General features: G+C 41.8%; 2 protein-coding genes across 2 annotated transcripts; one reads left to right on the top strand and one right to left on the bottom strand.

The window, feature by feature from the left end:
• The first annotated feature begins 872 nt into the window (after positions 1-872).
• Positions 873-13,661, top strand: cs (citrate synthase). The gene is made up of 11 exons (XM_071921420.2): positions 873-1,021; positions 5,332-5,379; positions 5,701-5,808; positions 6,739-6,804; positions 7,200-7,331; positions 8,739-8,927; positions 9,148-9,347; positions 10,020-10,149; positions 10,377-10,478; positions 11,032-11,241; positions 11,477-13,661. The coding sequence occupies exons 1-11, from the start codon at positions 971-973 to the stop codon at positions 11,645-11,647; spliced, it is 1,407 nt and encodes a 468-aa protein (XP_071777521.1). The 5' UTR covers positions 873-970; the 3' UTR covers positions 11,648-13,661.
• Positions 13,662-15,348: 1,687 nt separating this feature from the next.
• coq10a (coenzyme Q10A) lies at positions 15,349-19,808 on the bottom strand. The gene is made up of 5 exons (XM_071921439.2): positions 19,186-19,808; positions 18,481-18,630; positions 18,180-18,372; positions 17,972-18,073; positions 15,349-17,765 (listed from the first exon to the last, which is right to left on the bottom strand). The coding sequence occupies exons 1-5, from the start codon at positions 19,320-19,322 to the stop codon at positions 17,598-17,600; spliced, it is 750 nt and encodes a 249-aa protein (XP_071777540.1). The 5' UTR covers positions 19,323-19,808; the 3' UTR covers positions 15,349-17,597.
• Between the last annotated feature and the right edge of the window lie 240 nt (positions 19,809-20,048).

Raw genomic sequence — 20,048 nt, 5'->3', positions numbered from 1 at the left:
GGTCTCTGCAACTGTACGGCTTTGGCATTCACAGCAAGGTTTCTCTGCAGCTGTTGCTCTGAACGGCTATAGAGATCAGGGCCACAAAGCAGGTCTGAAAGGGAGGCATTTGTAGCACCTTCACTGATTGTATCAACTTTTGGTATCTGCTGAAATTGAGTACCAAAAGTCCAATACACAACACTATCTACTACGATCTTTCTACATGTGAAAAAAGGTAGGACATGAAGTCACGTTGCCTTGATTTTTGATGTTCCTAGGTAGATCTTGATACCATAGTTTAATATTGGGGGAAAATAGCCTTTTTTAACCTGGTACTGGCCCAACATCCAATACCAGGATGGGTGCTGATGCATGCTAACCCTATCAAGGCTCAATTAAAATTTGTAGGGTTCAGTCTGGCTGCAGTTGGGAGTAATTAGAGCTCCCAGTACACTGTATAGGAGACTATGCAGCATGTCCCTCACTTGCCCCCTGAGCAGCAGATGTACATAGAGATAACTTGTCTATTCTGCCCTGGTACAGATATATAAACGTTGTAATAGAGGAGAGTCTTTGTTTATTGATTATTATTTGATTATTCAGACAGAGGCTGATGGTAAGAGATGGGCTTGATCACCAGTTAGTAGTTTGGCCTACAATATGAGTTCAATAGTCGTGTGAAACCTTATCACACACAGTATTGGACACTTGTTCTTGAACAAACCCTGATCTTGAGCTGTCGTCAGAGAGAGGGAGGGCGGCTGTCCAATCAGCATCCTTTCGATATTCACCTAGCAAATCAAATTTCTCTACGCTGTTGCTACGCTCCGGCCCATCCTCCAATCAACTATGCTGCTAGTTGCGGGCCTGAATCCCTCTTCAACCTTCTGCTTTCTGGAGGGGCACCTTCAACCAGCTCCGCGGTGCACTGGCAGTGGCTTTCTTAGTTATAAAGAATAAGTGGAAGTAACACTTTGACACAGACACAATGTCATTTCTGTCTATCAGCAGGCTAGCACCTAAACTCCTCAATTCTAAGGTAAGGGGACGAGAGATAGTCTCGATGTTACTTTCACAGTCGGAGCCGTGGACCTTAGCTTGCAAGCTGACGTTAGCTGGCTAACGACGTAATGGCAAGCTAGTTAACATTAGCCGGATAGCTAACGTTAGCCTTGTCAGGCACATTGTGAAATGTCGCTGATTAAGAGCTTAGCTAATAAAAACTAAAGCAACTCGAACAGCTTGAAGAACAGTTTGCCTTGCGTGTTGTTTTATGTTAACATACTATTAATAAAACGCCTGAGCTGTAACGTTACTGCTTGTTAGCTTATTCCACAGTAGCTAATGTTAGCATTTAGGAAGCCTTGCTTTTTAGGTTGGCCTGGTATTGTCAGAGCCTGGACCAGTTCCTTTCACTAGTTTGGGGCGATGTTAGTTTTACGTTACTAGCCAGTTTGCATATCTCTCTTGTTTGTTGTTAGCGACGAATAAGTATTATAGACTGGCTACAGTCATTGCGATAACAATTAAACTCTCCAGACAACTTTCTGCATGTCTTTATTCCCCACCTCCGTTGACCTTCACGTGGAAAATTCAGCTAGTCATTTAACGTTACAGTATTTGATGGTAACCTAACATATCATAGGATTATCTCATTTAATACAATAAACACTCGAGAAGCAAGCTTTTTAGTATGACAGGATTCAGACATCTAATGTCAACCCCAGGCATTTCCTCTCAATAGGCACCATGTTACCATTTCTCTAGTTGGATACAGAATGGCCATCGTTTTTATAGTTCAGTCAGTAATATTTGTACTTTCTGAAGACGTAATTTGCTTTGGCCTTCCTGCTGAAGCAGTGCTAATGACTGACACAGTAAGTTTCCTTTCTCTGCTGACAGTATACTGTAACCTACTGTCTTACTCCACTGACCCCTCGGCCTAGACTGCTTACACTTACTTACCCTGACATCAACTTATACCACCTGCTACTGAGGAAATATTTAAGTGAATGACTGAAGAGATGTTCAACCCCTCAGGCAAATAATCAATGACTAACCGTTTTCCTCCTTTGAACTCTGTACAGCCTGGTCGGTATCAGACCCCTCTGTTATCAGTCGTGCAATTAGAATCTGCGCAGCTTATTCATGGGCACACTGACCTGTTCCCTCATATCAGCTGTAATCTTTTACTCAGAAGCTTTATTAGCAAGGTGGGTTTTAGTAGTTATTACATAACAGGCTTTGGTTGTAAAATCCTTTGTCTTTGAACATGTCTCTGAAGTATAGCAAAAACTCATGTGATTTACATATTGAGAGCCTCAGGAAAGCACGCAAGCAAGTGTCATGTGACATACCTTGCTCACATCCCGTCCTTTACCTGAAAAGGAAAAAAGAAAGTTGCACTTATGTATCTGTGGATTTTGCTATGTTCAAATCTAGTTCATAAAAGTACAGGAAAGAGACTGAATTGGAAGAGTGAAGTCAACATGGTGATATTTTTCTTAGGTTAGACTATTGTTTTTCCATTAAGCAGTTAAGGTGTCATTACCAGGCACAACACAGATCTGAGTTAACTTTCAGTAATGTTTTAGCCTCAATCCAGGATCTCTGTTCAGTTTGGTTTTCCTAATTAATCTACAATGTTTGAGTTGTCGCCTCTATTAGGCCTATATCCCTCTGTGAAGTGGAGTAATCCCACCCTTCCCCTCAGGCAGGTGGAAGCTAGGAGTGACTGAGTGAAACTGGCGCTCTATTTAAAACCCTGTGCTGTTACATAATCTCTCAGCTGTGTAGACAATTTGTAACCACGGTGAAGAGAGATCACACCTTTTGTTTCTGTCATGAGCCTTTAAGGCCATAGTCCGCTCCCACCAGTTGTGGATCCCGGGGGATCCTATTGGGAGCAAAGCCAGCTGTCCCCCTGACCTGAGGCTCCTCCCTCTCCCATTGACAATCTTAATAGGCTGACAGGGGAGTCCCGTTTCAATGATCAGCAACGGCAGGCTCGACTACTCACTACTCCTGCTCAGCTTGGAAAAAGATTACTGGCTGCCATTCAACCACTTTCATAACCCAGGCCAGCTTCATCTATACTAGCCAGTGGCCTTTTTAATCCCACTTACATCCCCTAGTCTTGTCCCAGTTTCAGCGAGAGTCCCAGGGGTTAAGAGCCTGTGCATCATGAATTATAGCCTAATTTTTGGTTGCTCAGTGTAACCAATGATTTTTGGTCAGCATCTAGCTTTTTTCATTATGCTTTTAAAATTGCTAAATTTGTACAAAAAAAATCCAGTAAATGCCTAATGGAAATCAGAATACTTCCTCCCCCAGCAATCATAGAAATAACAGGACCAATGTCACTAAATTAGATGAGACAAAATTAGTCTTTCAAGCACCGTTTCGTTCGTAATATTGGAATATCAGCTCTGTAACAGTCAATTTTTTACATGGTGTTTAATTGTTTGGCAATGCCCTCTAATCATCAAACAATACAAAAATTCGAATTAATTTCCTGCCAAATAAATCTGAATATTCGTAATTGCTCTCATCACTGAGGGTGCAAATATATTGGAGAACACCTGCTCTCTTCTTTAAATAGACTGGCCACACAAATCCAGGTGAAATCTGTAGTCCTTTATTTCACTGATTAAGTCCCCTTCAAGCATTATAGAGGAACAGGTGTACAGAGGTTGAAGAATGTTTTATAAACATTGGCGATTGAGACATGACTTGTGTATGTATGCCATTCAGAGGGTGAATAGCAAGACAAGAAATTTAAGTGTTACTTAATGGGCTGTGGTAGCAGGTGCCAAGCATGCAGCAACTGCAGTGCTGCAGGGCTTTTTAAAGTCGACAGTGTCCGGTGTGGATGAAGGTGGTCCACCACCCAAAAGACATCCAGCTAATTGCAGGCCAGTGGTCAAAAACGGATGAAAGAGGCCAATGGAGGCTGACACAAATTGTGCAGGGCGACATGCGTGCTACGTTTAGTCAACTGACAGTCCAATACAATGTTGGTGCCAAATAAAATAGAATAGACAACTCATTATACCTTGACATGAAGGGGTTTGGCAGCTGACAACCTTTCAGGATATCACTTCTTTCACCACAAAAAAATGGGGTTGCGTTGGGCTAAATATTGAGGAAAACTATTGCCTGATCTGGTGAATCCTGGTCGCGGTTGTTTTGCACCAATGAGGGGATTAGTAGAGAAAATCACATGAGCAGATGAATCTACCCTGCTGTGTACTGTATTGACATTGTAGACTGGTAGCGGTGGCGTGACGATGTGTCTTTTCATGGCACACATTGGGCTGTTTGATAGAAGTGGAGCAATATTTGTATGCCTCAGAACTAAACATCATTGGCAATCAGTTGCAAGCCTCCCTGGCAGCAGTTTATCTATCAGTGAATGTTTTTTTTGTTTTAGCAGGGTTAATGCTCGATGCTTCAAGGCAGGAATGGTCCATACACATGAGTTAACTTGGCTTTTTGTAGTGGCCTTCCCAGTTCCCAGCCACCTCATCTCAATCCAAGTGAATGCCTTTGGGATGTGTTGGAACAAGCTAATGGGAGTAGAAATCTACCGCCAGCCAATTTAACACAACTATGGAAACAATGGAGACAGCATGGGCCAGCATCCCTGTTGAACATTTGAAACCTTTTTTGGAGTCGATGCCCAGAGGAATGGGGGCTGTGCTGGGAGGGGGGGGGGGGGGGGGAATTAGGTGCTTGTTGATATAAGGAAGGTTTGATAATTCAGTGCCTTGTTTGCTTGTCATTAATCAAAGCCCTCTATATTGGAGTCATAGCTCAATGCAAAAGGTCCATTAAAAGAGCCTGCAATTAATTTATGAAGAGTCTGAAGATGTTTTCATCTCAAAGATATTTTAGGAGTTTCTGACTGCCCGTTAATTAACATTGATTATTGACTTAAAACTATATCTTTATTTATTCAGTTCATAGCTAACCTGAATTGAAGGACCATTAATAAAGAGGACTGCAGTTTTCTAACTTTTTATTTTGAGATTCCAAAAGCCCCTCAAATTGAAACAGACAAATCAAGTCTTTTGTGTCATTTCACTCACTGTAGTCCAATTTTTCTGTAATTGTTTCCCACAGGCTGATGGTCAAGCATCAATGACTAATTTCAGAACATGATATTGTGACCCTTGAGCCTCTTCAAGGTTGTCTAAATGTAAATTTGAGAAGCTCCATTGTGTGCTATAGTAGCCCAGAAGTGTAGCTGTGTCAGTTTGATTTTTGTTTAAGGGTTTTCTCTTATAGGGTTTCTCCTTGTGTCACCAGCACTTAAAATCTTGTTGGTATTCCTTGTCTTTTCCTCAGAATGCCACCTACGTCGTTGTGGCTGCCAGACATGCCAGCGCAACAACAGTGAGTACTCTCTGTCTACTCCAAGGTGATCTCTTGGCTCCTGTTTTTTGGTAGTGTGTGATTGTAGAATTGTAGAAATGGTAATCTATCTGGAGAATTTAGGAAAGACACTATGACCTGTTCTCTTGAGTATTAATAGAACATGCTGACTTTTGTTTAGCTAAAAATCAATTTCTGTTCAGCCAAAAGGCTGTTTAATTAACCCCAGTTCAGATTGGAGATTTGTGTGTGTGTATTCTAAGACTAGAGGGTTGAGCTGATCATATCATTTCATTACTGATCGGTACACTTTATCATTGATCAATTTTTGTGTTTTTACAGAATCTGAAGGATGTTCTGGCAGACCTTATCCCCAAAGAACAGACCAGGATCAAGAACTTCAAACAGCAGTATGGCAAAAACAACATCGGACAGATTACTGTTGATATGGTGAGCAACTTTAACTGTTCAACAAAATAAAGGACTTTTCACATGATCATCAATTAAGGGATCAGACTAAAATGAGAGCCGTGAATAAATGATTTTGTCAGTTTGAAAGTCACACTAAATCCTGATACATTATATTGTAGAAACTAGCATGTAGGCTGTCAACAGTGATGTAGATTAGACCTGGCATTTTAGCCTCACCTAATCCGTCTAGGCCTCTCTAGCCTTATTTACTGTGTCAGGTATCGCTACTCGGCCACAATAAGAAGCTGCACTGCTCCATGGGGAGGGGAGACATTTTACCTCAAGTCACTCAAACTTTTACCTCAAGTCACTCAAACTTTTACCTCAAGTCACTCAAACTTTTACCTTACATTGCCCATCTCAAACTAGCACAGCTCCCATATACACACACACACACACACACACACACACGCCACTGCAACAACAGTGTCACCCTGATCTGTTCATCATTTACTTACCCTGACTACCTCCTCGTTGTCACAGGGATTTTAGATGAATTACTTGGCCGGGTCACTGGGTCTACTTCATGTTTCACCATGAAACAATGAGTATGCATTGAGCTGTGGCCAGTCCTTTTATGTGAATTTTTCATTAGTATTCCAAAGCAATTTCTTGTAAGTTATTAATTGTCAGAACATGCCTGCAATTTAATTGAAGAAAGTACATAATTTTTTTCTAGTCATTACAATAGAGTTGGAAGCTATTTATAACCAAATCTGGCAACTGTTAAGCTTCAATAATATTATGTAACCATAAAGCAATTACTAAATTATGCAATGAGACTTTAAATGGCGTACACTATGCAGAGATAATTATTACAAAGTTACAACTGTATGTATAGTGTCAATAAGCCAGGTTATTTAGAATGTAATGTCTATATATGCTTGTTTTGTATGTTTTCATGTATAGGTCTATGGTGGTATGAGGGGAATGAAGGGTTTGGTGTATGAGACTTCTGTGCTGGATCCTGATGAGGTGAGTATACTATAAGTCAAACACAACAAAAAGGACCAGGCTGTATATTCAATCTCAGAATGATCTTATATTTTGAACTCTGTTGGCCTTTTGGAGATATGCATGCCGTCTAGGCACTTATCTAGATTGCATTCAGATAACTTTCACTTTTCTTACTGAAGCGGAGTACTAACAGCTTTCAGTGTCAGTGACACTGTTCTTGCATATCTTGTTAGGCCAGGCCACCAAACAGAACGAGACATTCAATCAACCAAATTCATTGGTAGAACCAGAGGCCACAATGACAGCTTGCCTGCACTCCCTTAATGCGCTTGTTGCCCCAACGTTTTAAGACGAAGCCCACTGGAACCTGACTTTGTATTTGTTTGCGTCTCTCTTTCCCCATTGGTGCACAGGGCATCCGTTTCCGGGGCTACAGCATTCCAGAGTGTCAGAAGTTGCTGCCCAAGGCTCCAGGAGGTCAGGAGCCGCTGCCTGAAGGCCTCTTCTGGCTGCTGGTCACGGGACAGGTGCCCACTGAGGAACAGGTGAGAGGGGGAAGGGCGCTGGAGCTGCAAATATCATTGTCCCCCATAATGAAATCAGAGAGAGGACTATGGAACAGACTCGGTTCATCCATCCCTCCGTCTGTCACATGCCAAATCTCAAGGCAGTTCACTGCAATTACAGGTCACATATTTGCTGACATATGTGTGACATATTTGCTACTGATTGACCAAGATGGGGGCTGCATCATTCGTGGGGGACACCATGTTTACTGTTCCCTGTTAAAACATCACAAGATCAATCAAAAGATATTTAGCAGCATAAGTAGTGAATTATACATGGTGAATTATGTATGACCCGGGAAAATTGTTTGCTTGTGTAAACTAGTGATTGTTTAATAACCGGGCAACAGGAGATAGGCTGTGCCATAAAAGGCATTTTATTGCTGCCAACCATCTCCTTGAGAGAGAATATGAGGATAACCTTCCTGATAAGCAAAGGCCTTTTCCTCCTAAGTTATGACTACTACTTTTCATGGAGAGAACAGTGCTCACCACTTTACCCTTTGTACTTTTGCATTGTGAAGTTTTTATTGCACTTGCTATTGACTCTAAGAAATCAGCTGGGGAGGATAGATTAGATTCACGTTTTTCCTGCATAGCCAAAATTGTGGAATCCTTAGTAAATAAACAGTTTATGGCCTTCCTTGCTACGCACTATGGTTTAATCTTTAACCACTCCAGTACTACACATTCCAGTTTGTAGCACTGGGGGATGTTCAATCAGAGCAACTGGCTATTGAACATTGTAGCTCAAATTCAGCTCTACACAAAGCTCTTACCAATCTAAAACTTCTGCTGAATGCTGATTAAACTAAATACACAGTATGTTGTTCTCCAAAGCAAGAAATAACAGTGTCTTGCAGATCAGTATTCTTAATTGTACTCACACAGGTGACAGACAGACGCACAGTGTGCGCGGTGTAGGCATGACGACTTGAATTTTGCAGTGGCATAAAGGAACTAATTTCAGGCAGTACTTGCTAACGGAGCTAGATACCAGCATTTTAAGCAGGGTATGCTGGTATTATGGCCTTAGCGATAAAGCGCTGCAGGTGACCCTGCATGTCTTACACTAGGCTTAATTTTAAATTACCAACTATCAAGGTTATTTAGATTGGCAAGAAATTTTCACCCACAATAGATTCAGTCTATCGTCAATATCTGTTATATTCATCCACTCACCCCGCCCTACCAGGAAGGAATAACATTTTAGTAGTAACAGAGTTATTTCTTTACCTATCTACTCACACTGGATATCTACATGTCTGTAGCATTGTAGCATACCCTGAAAAGTTCCTCATTAGGATGAGTAAGGATGAGTAAGAATGAGTGGAAAAGCAAGTATGTCAAGTCACCCACCCACATTGTTTGTGTTGTGTTTCCTAGGTGAACTGGCTGTCAAAAGAATGGGCCAAGAGAGCAGCTCTCCCCTCTCATGTTGTCACCATGTTGGATAATTTCCCCACAAACCTACACCCCATGTCTCAGTTCAGTGCTGCCATCACAGCTCTGAACAGTGAGAGCAGCTTTGCGCGGGCCTACTCTGAGGGCGTCCACAAGACCAAGTACTGGGAGGTGAGTTGCACCTTCACACACACAGAAAACCAAACCCATCTTGCTTTTTTCATGTGTTCTTTCCCCAGTCCTAGTCAATGAATTGGATAAATGCACTGAAGCGAGTTAATCCAACCATTTGTTCATGCTTGCTGTTCATATGTATCTTACTGTCTTGTCAAGTCTTGTGAGCGTTTTCCTCTTTGTTTTTAAACATTGCTCAACCTCTTGGCTCGCATAGTTTGTCTATGAAGACTCCATGGACTTGATTGCCAAGCTGCCCTGTGTTGCTGCCAAGATCTACCGCAACCTTTACCGCGAGGGCAGCAGTATCGGAGCCATTGACTCCAACCTGGACTGGTCCCACAACTTCACCAACATGCTGGGCTACAGTGATGCCCAGTTCACCGAGCTCATGAGGCTCTACCTCACCATCCACAGGTGCATCTTGAAACACTTGATCCTAGATTATAAAGTAGCTTTGATTTTGAAAAAAGGTTTGTCGGCACTCTGAAAGCATCCATGCTCCTTTCCCATTTCTTAAATTACTGATCTAAAGTCATAATTTTATCAAAGTTTCCCAATTGGAATATAAAATAATAGTAGAGCTGGAGGGGAAGCACATTCAAACCTGAGTGGTTTTATTGCAAATGCACAAGACATTGATGGGAAATCACTTCAAACAAATGGATCAGCTCACCTCTTTCTGTGCCCAAAGGCTACATGTATGCACTCGCCCGTGTTGAGTTAAAAGCATAAGATTGGTGTAAGTCCACACCAGTGCAGCTTTTCACTTTCAGAGTCACTACATGGAGCAGTGCACAAATGTACCCTTCAGTCACAAAAGGTAGGCAAGTGGCTGCAGTACTCCACTGCAAGCCCAGCCCCTCTCCCCTTTCAGTGAGTCACGGGATTGCAGTGTCAAATTGACTAATCTTTGCCCCCTAGTGTCCATATGGCGTAAGTGCTAGTAGAATACAAAATGAAATTTCTATTTTAGGATGCCTTGGAAATGTTGTCTTCATTTTGAGACTGGCTGTTGATAACAACTTGTTTTTGTTGTTGTTGTTTTGGGTTCTTTTTGCTTAATCTACCCCTCTCATAATGTTTCAGTGACCATGAAGGAGGCAACGTCAGTGCCCACACCAGCCACCTGGTGGGCAGTGCACTGTCTGACCCCTACCTGTCCTTCAGTGCAGCTATGAATGGCCTGGCTGGTCCTCTGCATGGCCTGGCCAATCAGGTTTGTGCTAAATGTGTCCCAGCAACTGAGAGTTGTTGTACTAGTTTCTGCTCCTAGGCTGTAGCTGCTGTCTGTCAGAGGACATTAGTGAAGGTATCATCTCCATAGACTTTGTGTGTTATTTAGGATGATAATGTGGCCTGGTTATTGTGTGTGATAATTACAAACACCATTTTGAATTTTGCAATAACTCACCAGTGATGTGTATTTCTTTGTGCATCCCACAGGAGGTGCTGGTGTGGCTGACGGCCCTGCAGAAGGAGCTGGGTGGAGAGGTGTCTGACGAGAGGATGAGGGATTACATCTGGAACACGCTCAAGTCTGGCAGGGTAAGGACACACCATATCCAATTCTACTATCGGTATGAACACATTTCAACACTCCCATGAGGGAGTTTCAAGGTAAGCCTTAGGAATGTCGGGAGTCTTATCCCCTAACTTGTCATCATGGTTGTTAAGGATGCCTTGATCCTCAATTTCGAAAGGGTGTTGCAGAAAAAGAGGTTATTGGGCCTTTGCCTTCAGGGCTACTAGACTTAGGAACAACCTCAGGCTGGATAAATCTGTATCATCTTTTCAAATCAATCCTTAAACTTAAACATTTCCATTGACTTGCTGATATGTAATTACCTCTCTTTTGTGACTGCATTCTTGCCCTGCTTTCATATTTCTTAATGTTTCCTCATTGCTTTTTTCAATCCTGTGTTAATAATAATAATAATGATAATAATACATTTTATTTGTAAGCGCTTTACACTTTAAAGCACTTTGTAACTGTTTTTAAGAATACTTGATAAAGATTATTAGTAGTAATACTAGTATTATCTCACCACAGTTTGGAAGATGTACGTTTAAAGTGAGATTTGCCCTCTCTCGGCCATAGGTGGTGCCAGGCTACGGCCACGCCGTCCTGAGGAAGACTGACCCACGTTACACCTGCCAGCGTGAGTTTGCCCTGAAGCACCTGCCCAACGACCCCATGTTCAAGATGGTTGCCCAGCTTTACAAGATTGTGCCCAATGTGCTGCTGGAGCAGGGCAAGGCCAAGAACCCCTGGCCCAATGTGGATGCCCACAGTGGAGTGCTGCTGCAGGTAAGGGATATGAGGTGGTGGTTGTGGGGAGGGGGAGGGGGGGTTAAAGAGAACGAACACTTGCTAATTCATGTAGGTGGAATGATTTTATTGCAACAGCTTTCATAATAGAAAATACTTTCATGTATCAAACTTGTAGCCCAAAATTTTCAATCATGCAATTGTAATTTTACACTATCAAGCATGCCTTATCACATCCTGACCTGTCTCTCTCTCTGCCTGTCTGTCTGCTCAGTACTATGGAATGACTGAGATGAATTACTACACTGTGCTGTTCGGCGTGTCCCGAGCCCTGGGTGTGCTGGCCCAGCTGGTGTGGAGCAGAGCCCTGGGCTTCCCCCTGGAGCGCCCCAAGTCCATGAGCACGGATGGACTGATGGCACTGGTGGGGACCAAGTCAGGCTGAAGACGAACAAAGCCGAAGGGAGTTGGGGGTTAGTGTAAAGGGTGGGAGGAGGAGGAAATATCAAATGGCAGATATAAGTTGACCCCCTGTCCTTCCCAACCCCAGGGAAATGGGATTCAAAGAGACAGTACGCTTTTAATGTCATTTCACGAAAAAAGGGCCTTTTAAATCTTTAACCATTAGTGTTAGTGTGTTAGTTAACCACAGAAAAGTTTTCGCACCATGCCTCCATATTTGGAAGATGAGAAGCGAAAACTTGAAACACACGTACACGTTCCCCCTAATAGGCTCAAACTATATCTGCTAGCATCAGTAAGATTTTTCCCTGAGATATTGGTACAGTGCCTGTGTGTCTGTCTGTGAGCACTGGGCCAGAACTACAAATAGGCAATGGCATTCAAAGGGAATTGTGGGGGTGAATTACACTTCCTTTGTTAAAAGCTAAAGATCTAGTAGTTAATTATCTGCCTCAGCCTTTGCTGCTTTTGGCTTATGCTGTGATTTTGTCTTAGAGGATATTCCCAAGCAAAAACTTTAATTTTTTTCAATTAAAAGTCTCAACGTAGTTTCTTCTATGCAATGTTCCCGGACGTCATCCCACCCAGTCTATCCATACATTTCACTCCCGTTTTGAACACTCCAGTTTAGGAAAAAAAGGTCCTCCCCAGTAAAATTAGCAAACTGTTCAAGATACACATTTATAAACATGAAAATCAGTTAAAAGATACTGCCCCTTTAAATCTTTGGTCTCCCGTTTTTCTCCGACTTCCGTTTATTGTTTTTTTTTGTTTTGTTTTGTTTCTCATGACCTCTATCACCTCTATGATCAAAATAACTGTCATGTCGAAACCGAAATGCTTTCCCCTACTTTTTTCAATAACATAACTTTCAAATTGATATGGGTCTTGTGCTCGAAGGGTGCTCTGAATAGCAGTCTGGAGAACCAAAAAGCATAATTGTGTACAGTGACAGAATGCTAAAGGGATTGAGTAAAGGATGTTATAATTTGCGTACAGTAAATTCTTAAGAGCAAGCTTGAATTACAAGTGGGTAGCCAGGGGGGCTTTGTACCTGTTGAAGTCCTGTCTTATTTGAGTGTGCGTTTGTTAATCCCCACAGGAGAGCGCTTCAGTCATCAACTACTCCAAAATGAGCACTTGCTGGATTGGATTTCCTAATTTGTAGCAGTAGAAACCCCAGGTTGATTTAGTGTCCTTTTTGCAGAGGTTTTGGGTGTTTAATATGTATAAAACTATAATCTTTGGGTTCTCATTTTGTGGTTTTATTTATACTTTGTGTATATAGGTATATATATGTATAGCTTGAATGTATGAGCTCTACGCGACCATTTGCTTGTATAACCACAGTAATTACCGTAGTTTACCAACACTGTGTAATGTCAAATCTCACTGGTCACTGGAAAATGTGGCTTTTTCTGCTTTTCGAAAATTCTGACAACGAACAAAACACATACTGCAGCTATCTTGTATATACAGTAATTCTCGCCTAGTTCTATGGGCTTAGCCGGTGCTGTTTTGCAGGTGTTTGATTTGAATGTTTCAAGCTTGCTCTTAAGTCTGAGTTCTGTAGCAGCTTCACCTCTTGCTCCTAGGTTTGTCAACACTCCATTTTTGTGTAGTTTAAGCTGGATCTTGCGTCCTGCTCCAACAAGTAGTAGTCTTTCCACCTTAGTCAGTAATTTGAATCACACAAATCTTTGATTCTCTCTGCCTTGCTACCATCTCCCTTTTGGCTTTATCAGGTGTGTGTTTATATTATTATTGTAGTATTCTTCCATGTGGTTGGTGTTTAAGATATGTGGTTATTTTGATCGTAGAGGAGCATAAAGGTTGTGTGTGTGTGTGATAGCTGGGAGAATTCATTGCAGATGGATTCATCAGAGAAACAGTTGGGGGATGGGGCTGGATGGGTCAAATGGGCAAGAAGTGCTGGACAGAGCAAATATTGGAAAACGTTAACAAAAAAGGAAAAACAATAAAAGTTTTTATTAACAGTTACTGTCTTGTCTCATTTTGTTCATGGGATAGAAAAGTGCATGGTCTTACCGTAGGGGTACATGATGTATATGGATTGCAGTGATCTGGCATTTCTAAATGTGGAAAATCCTTAATTTCCCCCAGGGATCAATAAAGTGCAATGTTATCTTATCTTAAATGTGGACTTGAAATACTCTATTCATATGAAATACATGCACAGCCATTTCATAGTTGGGGCAGTGCCTTGTCCATCCAGCTGATCATCTCCACTTCCTCTATGGCCTTTATGAGACGTAGTCATGTCTGTAACCTGAGGATAAAATTACAAACTGAACACATACTTGACCTCTGTTACATGAGCAAACCCTCACTCAATGTAAACCTTGAGAGAATCATCTAGCGTGCCGTTTGTTTCAACATACAGCATGAGACAACAGGAATGGTGACCTGAATAGTTTCAGGTTTTGCATAATCAAGCCACAGAGCTACCACAGGAGAATCCATGTTGGTGACTAGAGGCACCTAACTGGTAATGAGTTTTTTTTTCCTTCTAACAAGAAAAAAAAAAACTAAGCCTTTAAGGTAATACCATTACTTCTCCAATTTCACCTCTTCCCATAGGGCTTACACTTTAATTTCGGTCCTTATTCAATTATATACTTATCTCTGTTATAAGACTAGCATTGTGAAGGCTGAGTTTTGTGTAATTAAGGAAATTGGTATGATCAAGAAGGTAGACAGTCCCAAGTACCCACCTCTCCTATGTGCTGTTATTAATAACTGTCCCACATACCATCACCCCACTCTGGTTTCTTGTGGGTCAGCTGCCCTTGGAAACGACTGTCCCATCCCGTGTCACTGTCCCCCATAATGAGACTCTCCCCCTCTGCGTGCACGCACACACACACACACACGCATGTTCTTTCCAGTGACAAATTGATTTCGTGCCAGGCGATGCAACGGAACCTCAACTTTGTTCCATACTGTGGGATAAAAGACTCGCTTCAACAAGTCGCTCCACAGCTTCAGCTAAATGTGTTCTAACTAAAACCTCAAAGGTCGCTTCTACTGCAATATAATGAGAAAATGCATTAAAAAAAAAAGTAGTTCACAATCAAACGAGTCGATCAAAAAATAAAGAATCACATACATATATTTACACCTGGATTTTTATTATTTAAATAACATTAAGCCTCGACTACACCAACAGACAGCGTTCACAAGGATTCATTTTGGCTCCCAAGAGGAAAAGTGATGAGACTGTAACTCTTCAATGGGTGATAGTAATGTCTTAGGCCCTGCATCCTTGTAGATTACTGACTGTCATTACACCTGCACTTTGACATCAGGGTATATACCAGGGGGCATGGGGGGGTGAGGGGTTCATAAAATATTTTTCAGATATACAGTGTTGGCTCCTATGATAGAAAATACTTTGTGCATTAAGTCCTCAAATCTGTAAGGTCTCAGCATTCTGAAGATAAAATGAGTGTCTACTACAATAATGTTGGGGTGGAGATCAACATACATAATGCAAATATTATTGATAATATGAACATGCTTAACCACTGAACATTATGTTAACATAGTATAAAATAGACCATCTTTTTATTGCTTAAAAATATGAAACTCAAATAATGACATACAACTTCAACTTTTAATAAATAAAAGTTTAAAGAGTCTGATTTTTTTTTTTTTTAGAGTAGAAGTGATTCAGAAAGACCCACTCCCATATTTTAAATACACAATATTGTCCATGCATTGATAACAATTAATTTTCCCTTCATTTCAAAGCACCTCACTGACAGAGAGAAAATAAACCACATCATCATGGAAGCCCATATCCAGCTTTGAACATTTTGAACCCAACTTCAGTTTTACATGTGATATAATGAATCGGCTATTATGAGGAAGACCGTACTTAGAATGACTTCTTCCATTGACCTGTAGGTCAGCCTCACCTGTGGATATGGCAAATACAATCAATTAACATTGGTTTACTTTGCTGAGCCCTTTTTCATGGCATAAAGCAATGGGCTACTCAGATATGAAACATAAATCCTAATGAAAAGTAGTCATGCCCCAGCAATGCAACACATAAACACTAGAAAATATATATCCACCTCTTTAGTTACATTCATGCATCATAAATAAATCTCACAGTAAAATAAAGACTTCTTAAAGCTGTCAAAAAACAAATGAAGCAAGGAAACCCAAGAGCAGGTATAATGTTTTATTCTACAGCCCACAGTGTATATTATTAGTATACTATACAGTATACTGAGAATGTACATGGCATAAAGTAACAGCACAGTATGGATAACACTGGTTTTTACTGATGTTCTTCAGAAGATGTACCACAGGATCCCATAAGCGGGGTTGGGAAACTCTATTTCAGCTCGTATTCTATTACAAATTGCTTGTTATTAGTGCAATAATCCATTGGATTACTATAACTGTAACATAATCAGAATACTAGCAATGACTTTGCCACAGAATGAAGAGTTAAACTAGCTATTTCACTTTAACTAATGAATTTGAATATGTCATCTACAACAATGTTTAGCCATCATTTCAAGCACAATTAAATGTTTGTCTATAAGGTCAATCAAAAATGGCATTTTTCTCCTTTAATTATGATTCCATGTAGCCTAATCCAACAAAATATTACCCATCTTTCCAATTAGTTATATGTTCTGTAATCATCTTATTGTAATTCCACTGCATTTACAACTACTACCCAACCCTGTTCATTGGTACAGCTTACAATTGTTAATAATTCAGGTGTTCTTGGTTATGCTAGTTTCTTCCCTGTTTACTACCTGATAGTAACTAGTGCTGGGCTGTAAAATAAGGCATTACTGCAATGGCAGACCAAGCCTCAATGTCCAAAACTACAACCGTCACACCATAACATAGTCAAGTTAAAGCTTAATTTCCCAATACTCTAAGTCAATTGAAGCCAAAGCTAAATAAAGACAAAATGACCTTTTTCCCTCTGCAAAAAGAAGCACTTGAATAATATTCTCACAGCACACAGTGAGGGGAGGCAATGTCCTTTTTTTCCCCAAACATGGCACATTTAATTTTAAACCCAATAAAATGTACTTAATTTGCATAATCAGTGCTGCATAAATTGAACATCTTCAAAGGATAAAATGAATAAATTTATCGGCTTGCACTGAATTCAATACCATAGGTCAGACAATATATTAAAACTAAGATTTTATAAAGTAAAAGTAAAGGCAAATTATATTTGTTCCTAATATAACCAACTGTTGCAAGTGCTGAACTGAAAGAGACAATCGGACACACCTTGACTTGAAAATGATAATGCGGTAGGGATAGTGAGTGGGGCGTAACACCCCGCCCCCCCCCCCCCCCCCCCCCAAGGGCACGGTGAGTAGTGAGTCTTGTTCCCAGTCAACAGCCAAACACAAAGTCAGCCTCAAAGGCTCCCTGTGCCTTTTGTAAAAGTCAAGTGTGTTTTGTTCACTGTCCTAGGAGTCCATTCATCGTCAAATAATAGTCGACTCGCTGCCATTGATATTATGATGTTGCATGGATTTACTATTTTGTTTACATAAATATAGCTTGTAACTGCAATGGAGCGAGCAGCAATGCAGGGTTCCTCTGCCAAGGAAGGATCCCTTGAGTGGAGGTAGATGGAAACTGTACAGACTTAAACTTATGGAGGGGGGACGTAATTGAAAAATGACTAATGTGTCATATTATGTGGAAGCAGGAATAAGAACAATTCTGATTGTTCCTACATAGTGCTTACGAGGGTTGGATGGTCCTACGTCTTCGTGTGAGGAAGCACTGCGACATCTGGGTGGTGGGGGAGACTTGAGGTGGCGGGCGACCGAGCGGCATCATACAGGTCCGTGGGGATAAAGCAGATGAGGGTTGGTATTGGTGTAAGGCTAGAAGAGGACATACAGCGGCCAGCCTCACGTCTGGTGCACCTCGTGAAACATCAGCTCCCGCGGGATACGAGTCTCTGGGCCATAAAGCTTACAGGCTCGCCGCTCAAACGCAGCAACGTTCTGCTTTACGACTTCATCGAAGAACACCGTGGCTAACTGGGAGTGCAGCAAAGAGCGGAACTCAAAGGAGATCTGTAAAAGATGTAGTACAACATAATATAATTTTTAGTATATGACAGAGAGGAGATGAGTCATAAAATATGGAAGCTGTAAATATGGGATACAACACAGACTAATAAATAACATTAGAAAAGAGTCAAGGACAGGAACAGAAGGACCGATGGACACTGTAGATAAATCACAAGAAGCAAGCGATGAACATAGTATGGGCTACTCACAGAAAAGTCTACAGTGCAGGTGCGAGGGTAGCCAGGAATGCCAGGACTGAAGCGCCATATTGTCTCCAGGTGATTGAATAGCTTTCCATCTGTACACACTGCCTAAATCCATCCAAAGGAGAAACTCTTACAGCTGTGTTATGAAACACTGAACATCAGACTTATCATTTCTGAGACTAACAATCTCACTGAAGCTAGTGGCACTTACTTTGACTAGATGAGGCCGGACACTAGTGATCATAGATGTGTATCTCTCTACCACAGGTGGGAAACCCACTTCAAGCTGGGCTTTGGAGTGACCTGCTCTTTTCATGATGGTCTGCGACTTCTTACACCAGGGCACAAAGAGCTTGTATTCATCCACATTGGCCACCACTTCATACATCTCCTGCATGGAGAACCTAAGGCAGCCAGCATTGTAAAGTTAAGGCATAAACAATAACACTCAATGCCTTTTGTAAAATGAATTCAAGTGATACAGTTACTATTGGCTTATACTGGAAAATTACCCAAGTATCCTACGCTCCGAGTACTCCTTCCTTTTGTTGGTGAGGCTGATGAAGCTTCTGCTTTGGGGAACGGTTGTCATTGTGTCCCAGTCCTGAAGGCAAAGCACTCTGGGAGTTCTTGTCATCAGTATGCCACAGGATGACAAGTGTCTAAAAATTAAGAGGAAAAGTCCCATAAGCCACATTCTGGAATGAGTGTAACCTGCCACAAGCACCCCCTATAACAAAGAAAGGCCCATTACATTACAGTTTCCTGCCACCAAAGTCATTGAGTATAGGCTGGATAATACACTGGTCCAGCAGGGAATGGAAGGTACCTACTGTCTTTTGGGGCATGCTGGTATTTTCTGAGTTGGGCCTCTTATATGAACAGATAAAAGCAATGTAATGTGACACCCAGTCATGCTTGTTGCACCGCTCAGGGGTGTGTTTTCTAGGAGGTGACCTGTGGAAGCTGGCCTACTGTGTTATGACTGCTAGTCAACAAGTTTAATTAGAAACTTGCTTATTGTCATTCTCTTGACAATACAACTCAATATTTCGGCAGTAACAATGTATCACAGCCAGAAAACCCTGATACCCTTTGACCTATTCGTGACTATACCATTTCAATCACAGGAGATACAGCGACACGATCATTCAAGCATTATTGAACGGTTATGTGTCACAACAACCATGCTCCAAATGGCTGCATGTCAGGCTCACCTGATGTTTTGTCGCAGGCATCCTCTTGTCCCCGCTGTGCGACAGGACCGAGGAGAGCCCACGGTGGCAATCTCCAGAAACTCGCTGAATGTTCGGACACCCATGGGTAACCTCCGGGCACCGGCCGTGGCTGCCATGAAGTCAGCCACTGAGTTCAGGGGAGTGAGATCCTTAGCTGAGTCCGGTCTGGTCCAAGACCAGGTGCCGGTTAAAATCCCGTTTCGGTCGGACAGGTATAATTAACACTTAATTCTGACCTGCCAGGCTAACTAGCTGGCATAAGCTAGCTGCCAATCTACAACTATCTGAACTACCAGAGTCGCCGCCTGCCCCCAACGTCTCCCTGAGCTGCATTTAGCGTTATCGACGTAACTGCTAGCTAGCTAGCAGCTAGCTAGGTTTTATAACGACTCCGAACAAACGCGACCTAGGGCCGCGTTCTCCTATTTTTTTGCAGCAATACTCATATCACTCCGTGTCTGAAGCCCCCAAGTTGCTGACAAAGACATGCCATTTACTGGTTTTCGTCTTAGATATTGTCCAATGACTCCCGGCCGTGGTCGACCTTCGGCTGCTAAATAAAACGCCGGTGGTGCTGCGGGGGACAAACTGTTCCTTTCTTCTGTCAGTTGGCCTCATAGAGGTTGGCCTTCGGTTTGGCTAATGGATTCCCTCCCTGGTTCCCTTGGTGAAATGCTGCCTCCCACCGTGGTGGAGGGTAAAGGCTGAAAACTAGCACACTCATGCTACTACCCCTCACATTTTCTCCAGGAAATATTATTCTCTGGTTATTATCAGTATTCTTGCCAAAAATATCGCACTCTAACTACTTATACATTCTGTCATATAGAGACTCCCATCTA

The sequence above is a fragment of the Centroberyx gerrardi genome, chromosome 14, assembly GCF_048128805.1.
Source record: "Centroberyx gerrardi isolate f3 chromosome 14, fCenGer3.hap1.cur.20231027, whole genome shotgun sequence".
Taxonomy (NCBI): Eukaryota; Metazoa; Chordata; class Actinopteri; order Beryciformes; family Berycidae; genus Centroberyx; species Centroberyx gerrardi.
The sequence above is the reverse complement of the archived record's forward strand: the minus strand, read 5'-3'. Positions and strand labels throughout refer to the sequence as shown.

Coding starts and splice junctions, on each gene's coding strand:
- coq10a (XM_071921439.2), bottom strand. CDS start 19,322: ATGGCAGCCACGGCCGGTGCCCGGAGGTTACCCATGGGTGTCCGAACA. Junction 18,631..19,185: donor TGCCTGCGACAAAACATCAG/GTGAGCCTGACA, acceptor CTTAATTTTTAG/ACACTTGTCATCCTGTGGCA. Junction 18,074..18,179: donor TCCGGCCTCATCTAGTCAAA/GTAAGTGCCACT, acceptor GGATGGATTTAG/GCAGTGTGTACAGATGGAAA.
- cs (XM_071921420.2), top strand. CDS start 971: ATGTCATTTCTGTCTATCAGCAGGCTAGCACCTAAACTCCTCAATTCT. Junction 5,380..5,700: donor GACATGCCAGCGCAACAACA/GTGAGTACTCTC, acceptor GTGTTTTTACAG/AATCTGAAGGATGTTCTGGC. Junction 10,479..11,031: donor ACACGCTCAAGTCTGGCAGG/GTAAGGACACAC, acceptor TCTCGGCCATAG/GTGGTGCCAGGCTACGGCCA.